Raw genomic sequence first — 17,553 nt, forward strand, 5'->3', positions numbered from 1 at the left:
CTGTGCTTTGGCACCCTTGCTTTTTGCGGACGACATGCTGTTGTCTCCTCTTAGAGCAATCAGTGAGGGTATATAGCCAAAAGCTAATAGTGCGGCCGTACAGAGTAAATGTATACACTATAAGCATATAAATATACACTTCGGCACCCAGGGGGGCCAGCACCTAGTAACAGGTGCGGCTTACCGACCGCTCTCAGCGGTTGTGTGACCACCAGATTCCCTGCCTGGGCCTCCCAGAGCTGTGGAGCTCGGAGTTGTCTCCCCTCTGAAGTTCTCCAGCGTCTGAAGTGCTGATAGCAATGGCTGCCGGCGTTCAGAGAGGAGGAGGGAGCCGTGGGCGTGCCTGTAAAAGTGCGGGAATCTGGTGCCCCACGGTGCTCAGTGAGGGGGGAGGAGGATACAAAGTATGCTCCAGCCCTCAGCGCTGACGTCCAGTGCAGCGTCCCGCCCTTACCCCTGACTGGCAGGCCCGGGGGCGGGAATATGCGGTACTAGGCCGCAAAAGCCGGGGACTAAAGTTATAAGCGCGGCCGGCAAACAAGCGCGGTCAGCGCGGTAGTCCCGGCGCACAAACACACCCAGCAGCTGCTGCAGTGTCCATCACACAGGCGCTCTATGCGCCGTCCCCAAGGGGACACAGAGTACCTCAGAGTAGCAGGGCCTTGTCCCTGATGATACCCGGTCTCCTGTCCAGCAGATTCCCTCAGGGGCTGCGGAGGGAGCACGGTCCCAGTGCCTGGTGACCGATTAGGATCCCACTTCACCCAGAGCCCCTAAGGGATGGGGAAGGAAAACAGCATGTGGCTCCTGCCTATGTACCCGCAATGGGTACCTCAACCTTAACAGCACCGCCGACCAGAGTGGGGTGAGAAGGGAGCATGCTGGGGGCCCTGTTATGGGCCCACTTTTCTTCCATCCGATATAGTCAGCAGCTGCTGCTGACTAAAATGTGGAGCTTGCGTGGATGTGTGCCTCCTTCCACAAAGCAATAAAACTGAGGAGCCCGTGATGCACGGGGGGGTGTATAGGCAGAGGGGAGGGGTTTACACTTTTAAGTGTAATGCTTTGTGTGGCCTCCGGAGGCAGAAGCTATACACCCAATTGTCTGGGTCTCCCAATGAAGCGACAAAGAAAGACTGATGGCACATCCTATCTTACTAATCTCAACAGGTGCAAACTTCAGCCTTAGGCTATTTTATTTCTTCATTTCCAGGTTCCTATCCGCCGATTAATTGTAGGGTTTTTAACCCAAAGAGAGGCATTACTTTGAAAGGGACCCAACAAAAAGAGGTGGCCTTGCCATTGGGCTCACATAAAATCTGGCCAATTTTGTGTGCCAAGTATCTCAATTTTTACATGTTTTTCATAGCAGTAATTTATGTCTATATTCCCATAGTCATTGTTCCACATATCTTAGCATTAGTTACTATGTGTCATGTTCAGTTTGCACCTGTTCACATTAGAAAGATAGGATGTGTCAGTCTTTTTCTTAGATATGTGATCAGTCACATGACCTGAAAGGACCTGGAATTAAATGGTTGAAGGTCCTTCAGCTGCTCAGTTGGTGCAGCCTCCATTCAGGTCCCGGTAGCTTCCTCTTCTGCTCTGCACTGATCACATAGATCAGTGTGTGGCATGAGGACAGTTCTTTCTGATCGGAGAGAACGAGGTGTCACTGTTCTCCTCCATCACAGATGTGATGATTGTAACTACTCAGGGGCTAGCTGTGAGGCTGGGTAGTCAAAAGGTGAGACAAAGGTGTAGATAGGTCACGGCCTGAGGTCAAAATACCAGGACAGTAGTGGATCAAGATAAAAATGGATTGTCAGAAGCAAGGTCAGGTAAACAATAGTTCAGGCTGAGCACAGGAACAACATACACTACCAAGCTAAAGCTACGACTTGCAGTAATTGAAGGCAGAAAGGCAGCTAAATAGCAAGGTAATGACTTCAAAACAGGAGACATGTGGAAGAAACCTTGCACGCCGCAGCCCTGACTGGACAATCTTTCACCATACTAACAGCTCAGCATCCCGTCCTCTGATTGGACGGCTGCACTGTCACTCACTTCATCCAAATTATCCCTCCAGAGAGGAAGGAGACAAACTCTAGCACCACCTATTGGAAGTAGCAATCCTAAAAGTCAAAAGTGGCTTTTTAAACAAGCCTTTTCATAAGACTTAGGATTTATACCAGATCAGAATCCCAATTTGCAGACACGGTGTTTCGGGGTTGCGCTAGAGTTTGTCTTTTTCATCTCTGGAGGGACAATTTGAAAAATTCCCAGAGGGGCATTGCAGCTAGACATCCCCTTACTGGCAACCAGACTGGTTTCTCAGGTCTCCATAAGGAGAATAGTCTTCCCCGTGGTCCCCACATAGCTTCTCATAAGCCAGATCAGATACCCACACTTTGCACTGACGAGGGGCAATCACCCCGAAACACCGTGTCTGCAAATTGGGATTCTGATCTGGTATAAATCCTAAGTCTTATAAAAAGGATTGCTACTTCCAATAGGTGGCGCTAGAGTTTGTCTCTTTCCTCTCTGGAAGGACAATTTGAATAATTCCCAGAGGGGCATTGCAGCTATAAGTCCCCTTACTGGCAGCCAGACTGGTTTGTCAGGTCTCCATAAGGAGAATAGTCTTCCCCGTGGTCCTCACTGCATCCAGACATACCGGTAGGAGGAATTGTAACAATAGGAAGCTGCCTTAGGATAATAATACACACACACACACTTTAGCAATTTTTCTTGATTAAAAAAAAAAAGGAGTGTTTTATAGTCCGAAAAATACTATGAGTATGTAATAAGTCACAATTGTCAAAAGATATTTTACTTGATTTCTTTACATTAGACACACATCTATAGAATAAGCATAATTCCAAGTGTAGAAAATGGTAGAATAGGAAAACAGTTATGTGGTCTGCTGACTAGATTACTAGTTTTATTTATTGGATTATATTAAAACAACAAGATCTTAGAAGACTTCTAAACATACTGTAAAACACAGAACGGATTATATCACCCGCACTTATGTATGGAGATGTTTAGGGCACATCTGCAGTGCTGAGCACTTCCATAAAGTGGTGATAATGAGGGCAGACAAGGCTCTGGACTTAGGAACACTTAAGTCTATGGCTTTTCAGTCCGAAATGTCTTTAGAAAAGAAAAAAAAACAAAAAAAAACAAAAAACTTCATGGTAGAATTGCGGTTGAGTGATCCCCAGTAATAGATCCTTAGGATTTGATCTGTGTCTCTGCCGGATCTTCTAGTTTCTGAGCTGTTAGTTTGTCGACAATCCCTTCTACAGCAATTTTAAACACAGGAGTTGGGTCCTAATACACAAAAACAACAACAAATAATAATGATGAGAACACCAATGTGAAAACGTGCGTCTGAGACTGGATGACAAGCTATGTGCAGAGGTGGCTGTAATGTATTGACTTTACAGCCACCTCTGCACATTTCTGTACGGACACAGACTTATTTTCTAATTTGGAACAATATCTGGTGTGAAGAACTATAAAATGCATACAGCTGCACACTGAGAAGCCAAAAATGTATAAGGGAAAATATGGTACTGCATTACTGCAAAAGAGAGATATTTAGTTTATGTATTGGCCAATGCATGTAAGCCCGGAAACCAACGGCAATATTTTCCCTTATACATTTTTGGCTTTTCAGTGTGCAGCTGTATGCATTTTATAGTTACTATGTTTTTTCAGCTAGCACATGTTCACATTTGTTGGATGTGTGGGTCAGTTTTTTGGATACCTGGTGTGTAGAACAAATATCCGAAACAGTTCTACAAAGCCATGAAATTAGATCACTGCCAAAATACTGATGGAGACCACCACCCAGAAGTGCAGGACAGCGTGCGCTGAGCATGCACACCCACCGTACATACTCTTGGGAATACCCACCTTCTTTTCTAAGAGCCTTTGTTTTTCAACAGCTTCTTCTAAGGTTAAACCAACCCACTCAGCTTCCTCCAGTGGGAACACAAATTTCTAGTAAACATATTGTAAAAAAGTTCATTGTTAGTAGGTGACTTCAATGGTTTATTTACAGATTATTTTGGATTATAAAATTAATGTACCTCGGGGAGATTAATAAATACAGAAAAGTGCACCCGTCACCCATAACATCCATTCATGGCTGACATCGGCACTTGATTTTTTCTATGCATATACATTCTCTAACTATAAGGCTATGTGCGCACTAGAAAAAGAAGGGAATTTTGTTTACTTACCGTAAATTCCTTTTCTTCTAGCTCCTATTGGGAGACCCAGACAATTGGGTGTATAGCTTCTTCCTCCGGAGGCCACACAAAGTATTACACTTTAAAAAGTGTAACCCCTCCCCTCTGCCTATACACCCTCCCGTGCATCACGGGCTCCTCAGTTTTGGTGCAAAAGCAGGAAGGAGGAAAGTTATAAATTGGTCTAAGGTAAATTCAATCCGAAGGATGTTCGGAGAACTGAAAACCAAAAGAACCATTCAACATGAACAACATGTGTACACAAAAGAACAAACAGCCCGAAGGGAACAGGGGCGGGTGCTGGGTCTCCCAATAGGAGCTAGAAGAAAAGGAATTTACGGTAAGTAAACAAAATTCCCTTCTTCTTTGTCGCTCCATTGAGAGACCCAGACAATTGGGACGTCCAAAAGCAGTCCCTGGGTGGGTAAAAGAATACCTCGATAAAAAAGAGACGAAGACGACCCCCTCTTACAGGTGGGCAACCACCGCCTGAAGGACTCGCCTACCTAGCCTGGCGTCTGCCGAAGCATAGGTATGCACCTGATAGTGTTTCGTAAGTGTGCAGACTAGACCAGGTAGCTGCCCGACACCTGCTGAGCCGTAGCCCGGTGCCGCTATGCCCAGGACGCACCCACGGCTCTGGTAGAATGGACTTTCAGCCCCAAAGGAAGCGGAAGCCCAGAAGAACGGTAGGCTTCAAGAATCGGTTCCTTGATCCACCGAGCCAAGGTTGACTTGGAAGCCTGCGAACCCTTACGCTGGCCAGCGACACGGACAAAGAGCTCATCTGAACGGCGCAGGGGCGCCGTGCGAGACACGTAGAACCGGAGTGCTCTCACCAGATCTAATGAGTGCAAATCCTTTTCACATTGGTGAACTGGATTAGGGCAAAATGAAGGTAAGGAGATATCCTGATTGAGATGAAAAGGAGATACCACCTTAGGGAGAAATTCCGGAACAGGACGCAGAACCACCTTATCCTGGTGAAAAACCAGGAAGGGGGCTTTGCATGACAGCGCTGCCAGCTTCGACACTCTACGGAGCAATGTAACTGCCACTAGAAATGCCACCTTCTGCGAAAGACGTGATAAAGAGACATCCCGCAGCGGCTCGAAAGGTGGTTTCTGAAGAGCCGTTAGCACCCTGTTAAGGTCCCAGGGTTCCAGCGGACGCTTGTAAGGTGGGACTATGTGGCAAACTCCCTGCAGGAACGTGCGGACCTGCGGAAGCCTGGCTAGACGCTTTTGAAAAAATACGGATAGCGCCGATACTTGTCCCTTGAGAGAGCAGAGAGACAAACCCTTGTCCATTCCGGATTGAAGGAATGAAAGAAAAGTGGGTAAGGCAAAAGGCCAGGGAGCAAAACCCTTATCAGAGCACCAGGATAAGAAGATCCTCCAAGACCTGTGATAGATCTTGGCGGACGTTGGTTTCCTGGCCTGTCTCATGGTGGCAATGACATCTTGAGATAACCCTGAGGACGCTAGGAGCCAGGACTCAATGGCCACACAGTCAGGTTGAGGGCCACAGAATTCAGATGGAAAAACGGCCCTTGTGACAGCAAATCTGGGCGGTCTGGGAGCGCCCACGGTTGACCCACCGTGAGATGCCACAGATCCGGGTACCACGACCGCCTCGGCCAATCTGGGGCGACGAGAATGGCGCGACGACAGTCGGACCTGATTTTGCGCAGCACTCTGGGCAGCATCGCCAGAGGAGGAAATACATAAGGCAGTCGAAACTGCGACCAATCCTGAACTAATGCGTCCGCCGCCAGAGCTCTGTGATCTTGAGACCGTGCCATGAATGCCGGGACTTTGTTGTTGTGCCGTGACGCCATGAGATCGACGTCCGGCGTTCCCCAGCGGCGACAGATCTCTCGAAACACGTCTGGGTGAAGAGACCATTCCCCCGCGTCCATGCCCTGACGACTGAGAAAATCTGCTTCCCAGTTTTCTACACCCGGGATGTGAACTGCGGAGATGGTGGAAGCTGTGGCTTCCACCCACTGCAGAATCCGTCGGACTTCCTGGAAGGCTTGACGACTGCGAGTGCCGCCTTGGTGGTTGATGTATGCGACAGCAGTGGCGTTGTCCGACTGGATACGGATCTGCCTGTCCTCCAGCCACCGATGAAAAGCCAATAGGGCTAGATACACTGCCCTGATCTCCAGAATATTGATCTGAAGGGATGACTCTATCGGAGTCCAGGTTCCCTGAGCCCTGTGGTGGAGAAAAACCGCCCCCCACCCTGACAGGCTCGCGTCCGTGGTGACCACAGCCCAGGTTGGGGGTAGGAAGAATTTTCCCCGCGACAGAGTTGGGAAGGAGCCACCACTGAAGTGACGTCTTGGTTGCAAGGGAAAGAGAGACGTTCCTGTCGAGGGAAGTCGACCTCCTGTCCCATTTGCGGAGAATGTCCCACTGGAGTGGCCGCAGATGGAATTGCGCGAAGGGCACTGCCTCCATCGCTGCCACCATCTTCCCCAGGAAGTGCATGAGGCGCCTCAAGGGGTGTGACTGACCCCGAAGAAGAGATTGCACCCCTGCCTGCAGAGAGAGCTGTTTGTCCAGCGGTAGCATGACTACCGCTGACTGAGTATGAAACTCCATCCCGAGGTAAGTCAGTGATTGGGTCGGTGTCAACTTGGATTTTGGGAAGTTGATGATCCACCCGAACTGCTGGAGAGTCGCCAGAGCGACGGTAAGGCTGTTTTGACACGCCATCTGAGAAGGTGCCCTGACTAGAAGATCGTCTAAGTAGGGTATCACCGAGTGGCCCTGAGAGTATAGGACCGCCACAACGGATGCCATGACCTTGGTGAACACCCGTGGGGCTGTCGCCAGGCCGAAAGGCAATGCCACGAACTGAAGGTGTTCGTCCCCGATGGCGAAACGCAAAAAGCGTTGATGTTCGGGTGCGATCGGCACATGGAGATAAGCATCCTTGATGTCGATCGATGCTAGGAAGTCTCCTTGTGACATCGATGCGATGACCGAGCGGAGAGATTCCATCCGAAACCGTCTGGTGCTCACATGTCTGTTGAGTAGTTTGAGGTCCAAAACGGGACGGAATGAACCGTCCTTCTTTGGCACCACGAACAAGTTGGAGTAAAAGCCGCAACCGTGTTCCTGGGGGGAAAAGGGATCACAACTCCTTCTGTCTTCAGAGCGTCCACCGCCTGAAAAAGAGCATCGGCCCGCGCGGGGGGCGGAGAGGTTCTGAAGAAATGAGTCGGAGGGCGAGAGCTGAACTCTATCCTGTAACCGTGAGACAGAATGTCTCTCACCCATCGGTCATGAACATCTGGCCACCAGGCGTCGCAAAAGCGGGAGAGCCTGCCACCGACCGAGGATGCGGTTCGGGGATGCCGAGAGTCATGAAGAGGCCGCCTTGGAGGCATTGCCTCCGGCGGTCTTTTGGGGGCGTGACTTAGCCCGCCACGCATAGGAGTTCCTCTGGCCCTTCTCCGGCCTGTTGGACGAAGAGGATTGGGGCTTGGCGGAGGGACGAAAGGACCGAAACCTCGATTGTATTTTCCGTTGCGGAGGTCTCTTTGGTTTGGACTGGGGTAAGGAGGAGTCCTTTCCCTTGGATTCCTTAATAATCTCATCCAATCGTTCGCCAAACAACCGGTCGCCAGAAAACGGCAAACCGGTTAAGAACCTCTTGGAAGCCGAGTCTGCCTTCCATTCGCGCAGCCACATGGCCCTGCGGACTGCCACAGAATTAGCGGATGCCACTGCTGTACGGCTAGCAGAGTCTAGAACTGCGTTCATGGCGTAGGAAGAAAAAGCTGACGCCTGAGAAGTCAGAGACGCAACCTGCGGAGCAGAATTACGTGTGACCGCATTAATCTCAGCCAGACAAGCTGAGATAGCTTGGAGTGCCCACACGGCTGCAAAAGCCGGGGCAAAAGACGCGCCCGTGGCTTCATAGATGGATTTCACCAAAAGCTCTATCTGCCTGTCAGTGGCATCTTTTAGCGATGAGCCGTCTGCAACCGATACCACAGATCTAGCCGCCAATCTAGAGACTGGAGGATCCACCTTGGGACACTGAGCCCAACCCTTAACTACGTCAGAGGAGAAGGGGTAACGTGTGTCAGTAAGGCGCTTAGTAAAGCGCTTGTCCGGAACCACTCTGGGCTTCTGGACAGCATCTCTGAAGTTAGAGTGATCGAAAAATGCACTCCGTGTACGTTTAGGGAACCGAAACTGGTGTTTCTCCTGCTGAGAAGTCGACTCCTCTACAGGTGGCGGCGGGGGAGATAGATCTAACACCTGGTTGATGGACGAGATAAGTTCATTTACTATGGCGTCCCCTTCAGGTGTATCAAGATTGAGAGCAACGTCAGGGTCAGAGCCCTGAGCTGCGACGTCCGCCTCGTCCTCCAGAGAGTCCTCAAGCTGGGAACCCGAGCAGCGTGAAGAAGTCGGGGAAGATTCCCAGCGAGCCCGCTTAGCTGGTCTGGGACTGTGGTCCGGGCAGGAGTCCTCCACGTGAGACCTAGTGCCCCCCCTGGGGGGGCGCTGCGGCGCGGACAGAGAGGGGCCTGGAGGAGACGATCCAACAGGGGCCGGGGCCTGTGTAAGGACCAGTCTGGACTGCAAAGCTTCTAGCAGCTTGGCAGACCATTTGTCCATAGACTGAGCCATGGATTGTGAAAGTGACTCAGAGAGTTTCTCAGCAAAAACTGCAAACTCTGTCCCTGCCGCCTGGACCGGGTGAGCAGGGGGGTCTACCTGAGCCGAGGGTCCTACTAGTGACCGAGGCTCCGGCTGAGCAAGCAAAACAGGGGTCGAGCATTGCTCACAGTGAGGGTAGGTGGAACCTGCAGGTAACATAGCCGCACAAGAGGTACAGGTCGCAAAATAACCCTGTGCCTTGGCACCCTTGCTCCTTGTGGATGACATGCTGTTGTCTCCTAGGAGAGTGATCACTCAGGGTATATGGGAACAGGTATATAGCCCGACCGAACAGAAATATATATATATATATATATATATTATAGTTAGTATCTATTCCGGCACCCTAAGGGGACCAGCACCGGGTGACCGGTGTGGCTTACCAACCGCTAAAAAGCGGAGTGTGTGTCCTCCAGATTCCCTGCCTTAGGTCTCCCAGAGCTGCAGAGCTCTTCCCTGATAATCCTCCACCGGCAGAATGCCAAAGAAATGGCTGCCGGAGCTCTCTGGGGAGGAGTGGAGCCGTGGGCGGCGCTAAAAAAGTGCGGGAATCTGGGGTCCCCACAGTGAACAGTGAGGGGGGAGGAAACATACAGGATGCTCCGGCCCTCACATCCGACGTCAGGACGGCAGTCCCGCCCTTACCCCTGACAGACAGGCCCGGGGGCGGGACTTTTGCTACTAGGCCACAATGAAGCCGGGGACTAAATTTAAGACCGCGGCCGACAAACAGGCGCGGTCGGCGCGGAAGTCCGCCGGTCTTCACAAATCAGCAGCTGCTGCAGCGTCCGGGATGAAGGCGCTCCATGCACATCCCCCATGGGGACACAGAGTACCTTAGAGATGCAGGGCCCGGTCCCTGAGGATGATTAGACTCCTGTCCAGCAGATTCCCACAGGGGCTGCGGAGGGAGCCCGGTCCCAGTGAATGGATAACCGGTCAGGATCCCACTTCTCCCAGAGCCGCTAAGGGATGGTGAAGGAAAACGGCATGAGGCTCATGCCTTTGTACCCACAATGGGTACTTCAACCTTAACAGCACCGCCGACTTAGTGGGGTGAGAAGGGGTTACACTTTTTAAAGTGTAATACTTTGTGTGGCCTCCGGAGGCAGAAGCTATACACCCAATTGTCTGGGTCTCCCAATGGAGCGACAAAGAAAGTGATTTTTCTCAAGAAAATTTCTTGAGAAACTTCTGGGAGTTGAAGATTACCGCACCTGCGGTAAAAAAAACGCACCAAAACCGCGGGAAAAACGCATGTGTTTTTGCCGCGGTTATTCCGCTGGTTGGTCCCTGCGTTTTTTTTTATGCTGAACTGCAATAAATAATATAGATAATAGATAGATAATCGATAATCAGATAATGGGTAGAGGGAAAGATGGATAGATAGATAGATAGATAGATAGATAGATAGATAGATAGATAGATAGATAGATAGATGAGAAAGACCTATATAATGTTCCACCCCCCCTGCATATTCTAAGCTGGCACCCTTTAGTGACTTTCATGTGGCACTAAAGGGTGCCTAGCCTTGTATTTAGCAAAAAAATAAATAATTAGAAAAAAATTACGTGAGGTCCCCCCCATCTTTTGTAGCCAGCTAGGGTAAAGCAGACGGCTGCAGCCTGCAGACCACAGCTGGCAGCTTCACCTTGGCTGGTAATCCAAAACAGAGGGCACCCCACACTGTTATTTTACATTAAATAATTTAAAACAAAAAACGTGGGCCCCCCCCCCATATTGGATCACCAGCCAAGGTAAAGCGGACAGCTGGGGTCTGATATTCTCAGACTAGGGAGGTCCTCTGTTATTGGACACTCCCCAGCCTATAAATAGCAGGCCGCAGCATCCCCAGAAGTGGCGCATCCATTAGACGTGCCAATCCTGGCGCTTCGCCCCAACTCATCCCGTTGCCCTGGTGCGGTGGCAAACGGGGTAATAGATGGGCTTGATGCCAGATGTGTAATGTCACCTGGCATCAAGCCCTGGGGTTGGTGATGTCACGCGTCTATCAGATACCTGACATCACCAACACAGTCAGTAAGAAATAAAGTATAAAATGGGGACAGTACTATAGGATGGGGACATTGCTACAAGGGGACAAGGATGGGGAACATTACTATAGGATGGGGACAAGGATGGACACATTACTATAGATTGGGGACATTACTATAACATGGGGACAAGGATGAGCACATTACTGTGGGATGGGGACTAGGATGGGGTACAATACTACAAGGGGACAAGGATGAGCACATTACTGTGGGATGGGGCACAATACTACAAGGGGACAAGGATGGGCACGTTACAACAATATGGGGAACATTACTAAAAGATGTTGGTCAAATTTCTATATAGTGCTAATTGTAAGACTATTAGTTACAAAAAAGGAATAAAATGTAAAAAAAAAAAAAAGTTTATATTTAAACAAAGAATGTGCACGTTTACTATAATGAATAAGTGAAAATGTTCAAAATCAGTGATCCCAAGGTGTGTAAAAAACAATAAAATATATTATATATGGTACCAATAAAAATGTCACTTTGTCCTGCAAAGAATGCGGCCCCCCAAATTATTATTTTTCCTCTGTGCGGCCCATACACCCAGCTGAGTTTGAGACCCCTGATCTAAAGGCTGGTCGAACCCGAACTTCAGAATGAGCCGCATCTTGCCTACTCTGTAATCTGACCTTTTTAATCCCAATTGTTCAATACCCACCATCTCCCGGTGATAACAGCTCTGTGCCCGGGTTTATTATCCCACCCTATGCTGTGGATGCGCAATAGCTCAGACAGGAGCAGAGCTATCATCACTGGGAGGAGGCAGCTATGAAGAGCGTGACTGCAATGAGTCACACCAGTCTCCCTGCTTATTACTGCAGCGGTCGGGGAGAACATTGCATCGATAGTTAGTGTTTACGGACTCTAAGACGCAGGCACTTTTTAGTAAGATTTTTTTCTTACTTAAAATTGCACCTTTATGTCCAAAAAAATACAGTAAAGGTGAAAGGTGGTCTGTGCTGATCCGCTATCAATCTGATTGGGTCCAAGGTGAAACCCCAAAAGGGCATTCACCATTAATATCCTGGATGATCAGTCTCATTTCAAACAGTAAAATGTCTACCTTGTACTTGTTATATATTTGTTCCCTCTTCACTGGATCCTCGGGGTGAAGACTTGGATCCTTCTTTGCCAGGCGCATTAGCATTGCCCTTTTAAATTCCATCCCCAGTTTTGAGTGCAGGTCCCTCTGTGGGGTCTGGAATAGATGGATAGTGATAGTTTATTCCAGTTTACACAATTCCAGGTTTATAAATCTGTTCCTTTGCTCAATGATAAAACCCATCCAGACGGCTGTAATACATCTCTAAGGGAATGAAATGGATAACAACGCTCCAATTCTGTTCCAGTTGTATGTAATGGATCTTACACACAACTGGGTACATGGGTTAGGATTATTACATGGAATTCCTGAGCCTGACATATGAGAAGACCCCCCAATATATGAGTGTTATATTTTTATATGACCCAATACAGCACATGGCCACGCACAGAGAAGCAACAGCCTGCGATCACATTATCATATGTCACCACATGAGAAGTCGTGCATGGCATTGGCCACACATTCATGCAAGTTCTCCTGAGTGATGTGCTTTTTCCCAGAGCTTTGGGTTCATATATAAAAGTATCCACATATAATACATCTGTAAAGGATACATACCCCTAGCTTACAGGGAGAGGGCTGAGGCCATGTCCACCGGGCACATGGGTGATATTTCATTATTATTATCCCCTCAGCCATGTGCACAGGACATGTATTCCAGTGCTGACTTCTCTCTTTCTCAGTCATTTCTACCCTCTCCATGTAACCACAGTTCTGACTAGTCGGCTCAGATAGCGCCTGCTAACCTAGATTTGAAATCTCTTTCTCATTGTAGGTCTATGAGACTCACACCAAGCTCCTCATAGATTTACAATGAGAAAGTGACAAGTGGCTTCTGGTAAACACAAGACGCTGTGTGAAAAGGCTGGCAAGAACTATGGTCACAAGCTTCAGAAGAGGACCAGACCCGTACTGGGATCAGATAAAGACAGCAAGCAATATTTTAATACATGGACTATTGAGAAAGTAATAGTTATTAAAGGAAATCTGTCACCAGGATTTTACCACCTAAGCTGAGAGCAGCATAACGTAGGGGCAGAGATCCGGATTCCACCGATGTGTCACTAACTGGGCTGCTTGGTGTAGTTTTGATAAAATCACTGTTTAATCAGCAGTAGATTATCATTACAGGACTACTTGGCGTGCTGCAGGTAGTCCAGCATATTCATAAGGTCTGTATAACTGCCAGATCTGCAGCAGAGAAAACAGTGAATTAATCTAAATGACAGCAAACAGCTCAGTAAGTGACACATCGCTGGAATCAGGGTCTCATTATGCTGTTCTCAGATGGGGGGGGGCCTGGTGACAGATTCCCTTTAAGAGGATAAATATAAGGAAAAAAAAATTGCTGGATTGCCACTTTAAATAAGGTGCTGATATCAGGGTTTTAATAAATAAGCTTGTATTCATGGGAGAAAGAAGAAATGACAGTTCTCACATAGAAGTGTGAGTACAGCATATGTGCAACATGCCCAAGGGATGGGTCACCAGTTTATCAAGCATGACCTCTACTATTAGTGCCCATATCTCACCATACGTTGGAAGGTGACATGTTCCATTAAGTGGACACTTGTCATCCTCCATTATTATGATGTGTGTAGGGTATGGGCAAATATTCAGCATTAATACTTACCTTTAAGATATAAAAATCAAAACCATAAGCCTCATCGATCAGATCCAGAGTCCTCATTGTAACTGCAATGGTAAAGGTTTTGTCCAGAATCTCACTGTACAGCTGCCGGGCAAAGAGCTGAGGCCTCCAAAGCTTCTTCACTCTTGCAGAAAGCTAGAAAGACCCAAAGGGAAACATTATAATGAGCCACTCGTCCTCTCCTCGCTGTAGGCTTTATAACCTTTGTGGTGTCTTTATGAATATCCTCAGATATAATTCATGATCGTTTAACCCCTTCCCTCCATGTCATTTTTCACTTCCATATCTTCCAGAAGCAAATGTTTTTTTCTCTACCACTACAGATGTAAGGGATCCTTTTTCTGCTAGAAAACTTGTCATTTTTGAAGGCCACCATATAATTTACTTGAGGTGAAGGTCAGGGAAAAAAAACAAAACAGCAATTTATCAGCGGACCTGACTGTTGGCACAATACATTGAAATTGATCTACATTGTGGGGTATAGTCTTCTGAGCAATGAGGACAAAACAAACGGCCATTAAATCCCCCTGAGGGAAGGGGAGTGTTGAGCACATGAGTGACAGAGGAGGACCTCCCATCTGTGGATGTGGTGCTCACTGCTGACCGTGTCATCACCTCCACTAAAGGCCCTGTCACACACAGAGATAAATCTGCGGCAGATCTGTGGTTGCAGTGAAATTGTGGACAATCAGTGCCAGGTTTGTGGCTGTGTACAAATGGAACAATATGTCCATGATTTCACTGCAACCACAGATCTGCCAAAGATTTATCTCTGTGTGTGACGGGGCCTTAAGTGTTGGGTGTCTGCTATAGCATACAGCAAGCACTCACTGTACATGGAGCAGGCTAATGTTCTGAGCCAACTACACCCAACATGTGATGTACACGCAAATCACATGTCAGAGGTTATCTCACTACCATAATATATACAAGCTGCCCCAGGGATTAATGATCAGGTGTGTGCGTCTAATGTTATACTGTAATATATGGCCAGGGGGGAGGCCAACACCTCTTCCTAAAGTTGATCTAAGTGGATGGTTTCAAACCAAACAATCATTTTAACTAATTGATGACAGAATGATTGATTAGAAGTCATCGGTGATTCACATTGCAGACGGATTATTGTCCGCCCACAAACACCATTCATTCTTCATTCAGTGGCCGCTGTGGATTAACACATCAGAGTGGTGATAGTTTAAACAGATGATCATTCATTGAACCATGACTTATTGTCATCTAATGAGTATTGACACCTTAACTTTTCACCCACTAACAACACAACTATATCCTTAATAGATAAACTTGATTGTATATTTGCCCTTAATAGACATACAGGTTATGGATGACAAGATGGGTGTTGTGACCCTGCAATGTCTCACCTTATCATTATTGGCATATCGATAGCCAGAAATCCAGCCTTCTCCACCCCAAAGTCCTTCATCAGCCTCCGGAGGAAAGTAGGGCAGGACGGGGATTTCCTGAACCCGTTCTCGCTGTCCTGTCTTGGGGTTTAGTCTATTCTTTAACCCATGTGGCCTCCAATGTACCGGAGTGGGCTTCTCGGTGTCATTCAGAGACTTCAGGTAGTGTGCAGGCAGGCGGGCATAAATACCTTCCTTCAGCTTCAGGGATTTCCAGATGGCAGGTGGGTACTTGTGAAGAGGCATCACTGGTTACACTGGGCATAAAGATTTGTAGAATTAGAATCAAATTACTGTACTTCTGGAATCTGGGGCTGTCCAGGGAAGATACAAGATAACATAGATGGGTGGGTGTTTGTATGGTGGGACAGATGTGCATGTCCAATCACCATTCTATTCATTCTCTATGGGCTGCCGGAAAACACTGAGCACATAACTCGGGAGCCCCATAGGGAATGACTGGAATAATGTTTGAGCACAGGGACTACTGCTCGGGATAACAGGGATAAACCAGTGCACGATTCTGCTAATATATAATCTCTGTATACTCTTTTACTTGCTCCCCGGCCCAGGAGATGTGGTACGATCAGATCTGGTCTCTGTACGGTCAGACACATCCTTTACACAGTACACATGTATAAGATCTCAGCACAGGAACATAATATATATATATATATATATATATATATATAAATTTAATTTTTTTTTAAACATCCAATTATGGAAATTATTATTATTCCAAGATCTATGGATTAAACTCAACTTTGTTTGTGGAGCAACCCCTTCATCCAGCTGTGGGGCTGCTACTTCTAGCACTCATCCAACAGCATTGTGATCTGCAGTGCATGAGGGTGGCGAGGAAGGAAAGCATCCAAGTGATCAGGGAGGGCAGATCATAAAGGGAAGAAAGATGACACAAGGCAGTCTGCAGCAGGGACAAGAGATGCGAGGAAGGAAAGCATCCAAGTTATCAGGGAGGGCAGATCATAAAGGGAAGTAAGATCACACAGGGCAGTGTGCAGCAGGGACAAGAGAGGCGAGGAAGGAAAGCATCCAAGTTATCAGGGAGGGCAGATCATAAAGGGAAGTAAGATCACACAGGGCAGTGTGCAGCAGGGACAAGAGAGGCGAGGAAGGAAAGCATCCAAGTTATCAGGGAGGGCAGATCATAAAGGGAAGTAAGATCACACAGGGCAGTGTGCAGCAGGGACAAGAGATCGCACTGAGCTCAGGGCAGGAGAGTGCTACTTAGTGACAGGAATGAAAGATGTGATGATACCCCAGAGCCAATAACGGAGCAGCATCCGGGCCTCACATCCATAATGTTAGGCTGTATGTACACATCCTGGTGTCACGGTGCAGGTACGGAGCGCCATGCACAGACCGGACGTGACAGCTTGTCAGCATGAGGTCAGGAGACCGGCGGCCAGCCACTGAATAATGGGCCATACTCGGAGCGTGACACACAGCTGTGCACGCTGCGGCGCCCATGTAACAGTCTGATGCTAATACCACCTCGCATCTCAGAACAGACTGTGCGGCAGTGCTGAGCGCCTACTGAGACCCGACACAGAGCAGACAGGTCACACAGCAGCGGCCATCACTGTCACACTCAATACGGCTCACATACCTGCCTGTCGCTCTCTTAATGACACGCCAAGGACACCCGGAAGTCACCACTTGGGTCTCACTTCCGCTTTTGTCGCATAGTTATGACTCGGGCAGTGTTGCGATCACGTGGTTTGTCACATGTTGAAAGTTGTCGCCCTCTTGTGGCCGAAAGTGGTGTGACAATCAGCGGACGTCTCCGTTTCCGACTTAGGCTATGTGCGCACGTCGCGTAAAAACATGCAGTTACGCTGCGCTTTGTAGCGCAGCGTAACTGCATGCGTCCTGCGTCCCCTGCACAGTCTATGGAGACTGTGCAGGGGCCGTGCGCACGTGGCGTCTACTACTGCCGAAGCGCTGCGCAAAAAGAAGTGACATGTCACTTCTTTCCTGCGCTTTGCCGGCAGCTCCTGCTCTGTCTATGGCAGGAGCTGCAGGCAGAGCGCATGGAATCGGCGCTCACTACGGACATTTCTGCAGCGATCTAAAGCGCACATGTGCTCTTCAGATCGCTGCAGAAATTTCTGCAGGGCTTTTTCTATCGCGACTAATTGGGAAAATTGTCTCAAATGAAATGTGATTTAACGGTGTGTAATAATTACCAGGGGGAGCGGAAGCCCCTGCTGCACCGCCATCTATGGCTACATTCCCACATCAGTGAGTGCAGGGTCACCACTTCAGTGATTAGGTCCTAGAATAGCAGCAGATAGTTTATAAATGTTTTATTTCTTGTTGATCTGAAGAAAAAGTGTTTGTGGCAG

General features: G+C 48.2%; 1 protein-coding gene across 2 annotated transcripts; it reads right to left on the bottom strand.

Annotated features, from left to right (window-relative positions):
• Positions 1–2,811: 2,811 nt before the first annotated feature.
• On the bottom strand, positions 2,812–16,888 carry MRPL28 (mitochondrial ribosomal protein L28). 2 transcript variants are annotated; one of them, XM_075317867.1, is made up of 6 exons: positions 16,815–16,888; positions 15,143–15,441; positions 13,746–13,898; positions 12,074–12,208; positions 3,925–4,011; positions 2,812–3,336 (listed from the first exon to the last, which is right to left on the bottom strand). In XM_075317867.1, the coding sequence occupies exons 2-6, from the start codon at positions 15,428–15,430 to the stop codon at positions 3,238–3,240; spliced, it is 762 nt and encodes a 253-aa protein (XP_075173982.1). In that variant the 5' UTR covers positions 15,431–15,441; positions 16,815–16,888; the 3' UTR covers positions 2,812–3,237. The 2 variants fall into 2 exon arrangements, with proteins under 2 accessions (XP_075173982.1, XP_075173983.1); XM_075317868.1 differs by lacking the exon at positions 16,815–16,888 and adding an exon at positions 16,464–16,658.
• Between the last annotated feature and the right edge of the window lie 665 nt (positions 16,889–17,553).

The sequence above is a fragment of the Anomaloglossus baeobatrachus genome, chromosome 7 (assembly GCF_048569485.1).
Source record: "Anomaloglossus baeobatrachus isolate aAnoBae1 chromosome 7, aAnoBae1.hap1, whole genome shotgun sequence".
In the NCBI taxonomy this organism is placed as follows: Eukaryota; Metazoa; Chordata; class Amphibia; order Anura; family Aromobatidae; genus Anomaloglossus; species Anomaloglossus baeobatrachus.

Coding starts and splice junctions, on each gene's coding strand:
- MRPL28 (XM_075317867.1), bottom strand. CDS start 15,430: ATGCCTCTTCACAAGTACCCACCTGCCATCTGGAAATCCCTGAAGCTG. Junction 13,899..15,142: donor GATATGCCAATAATGATAAG/GTGAGACATTGC, acceptor GGGTCTTTCTAG/CTTTCTGCAAGAGTGAAGAA. Junction 3,337..3,924: donor AAAGGCTCTTAGAAAAGAAG/GTGGGTATTCCC, acceptor TTTGTGTATTAG/GACCCAACTCCTGTGTTTAA.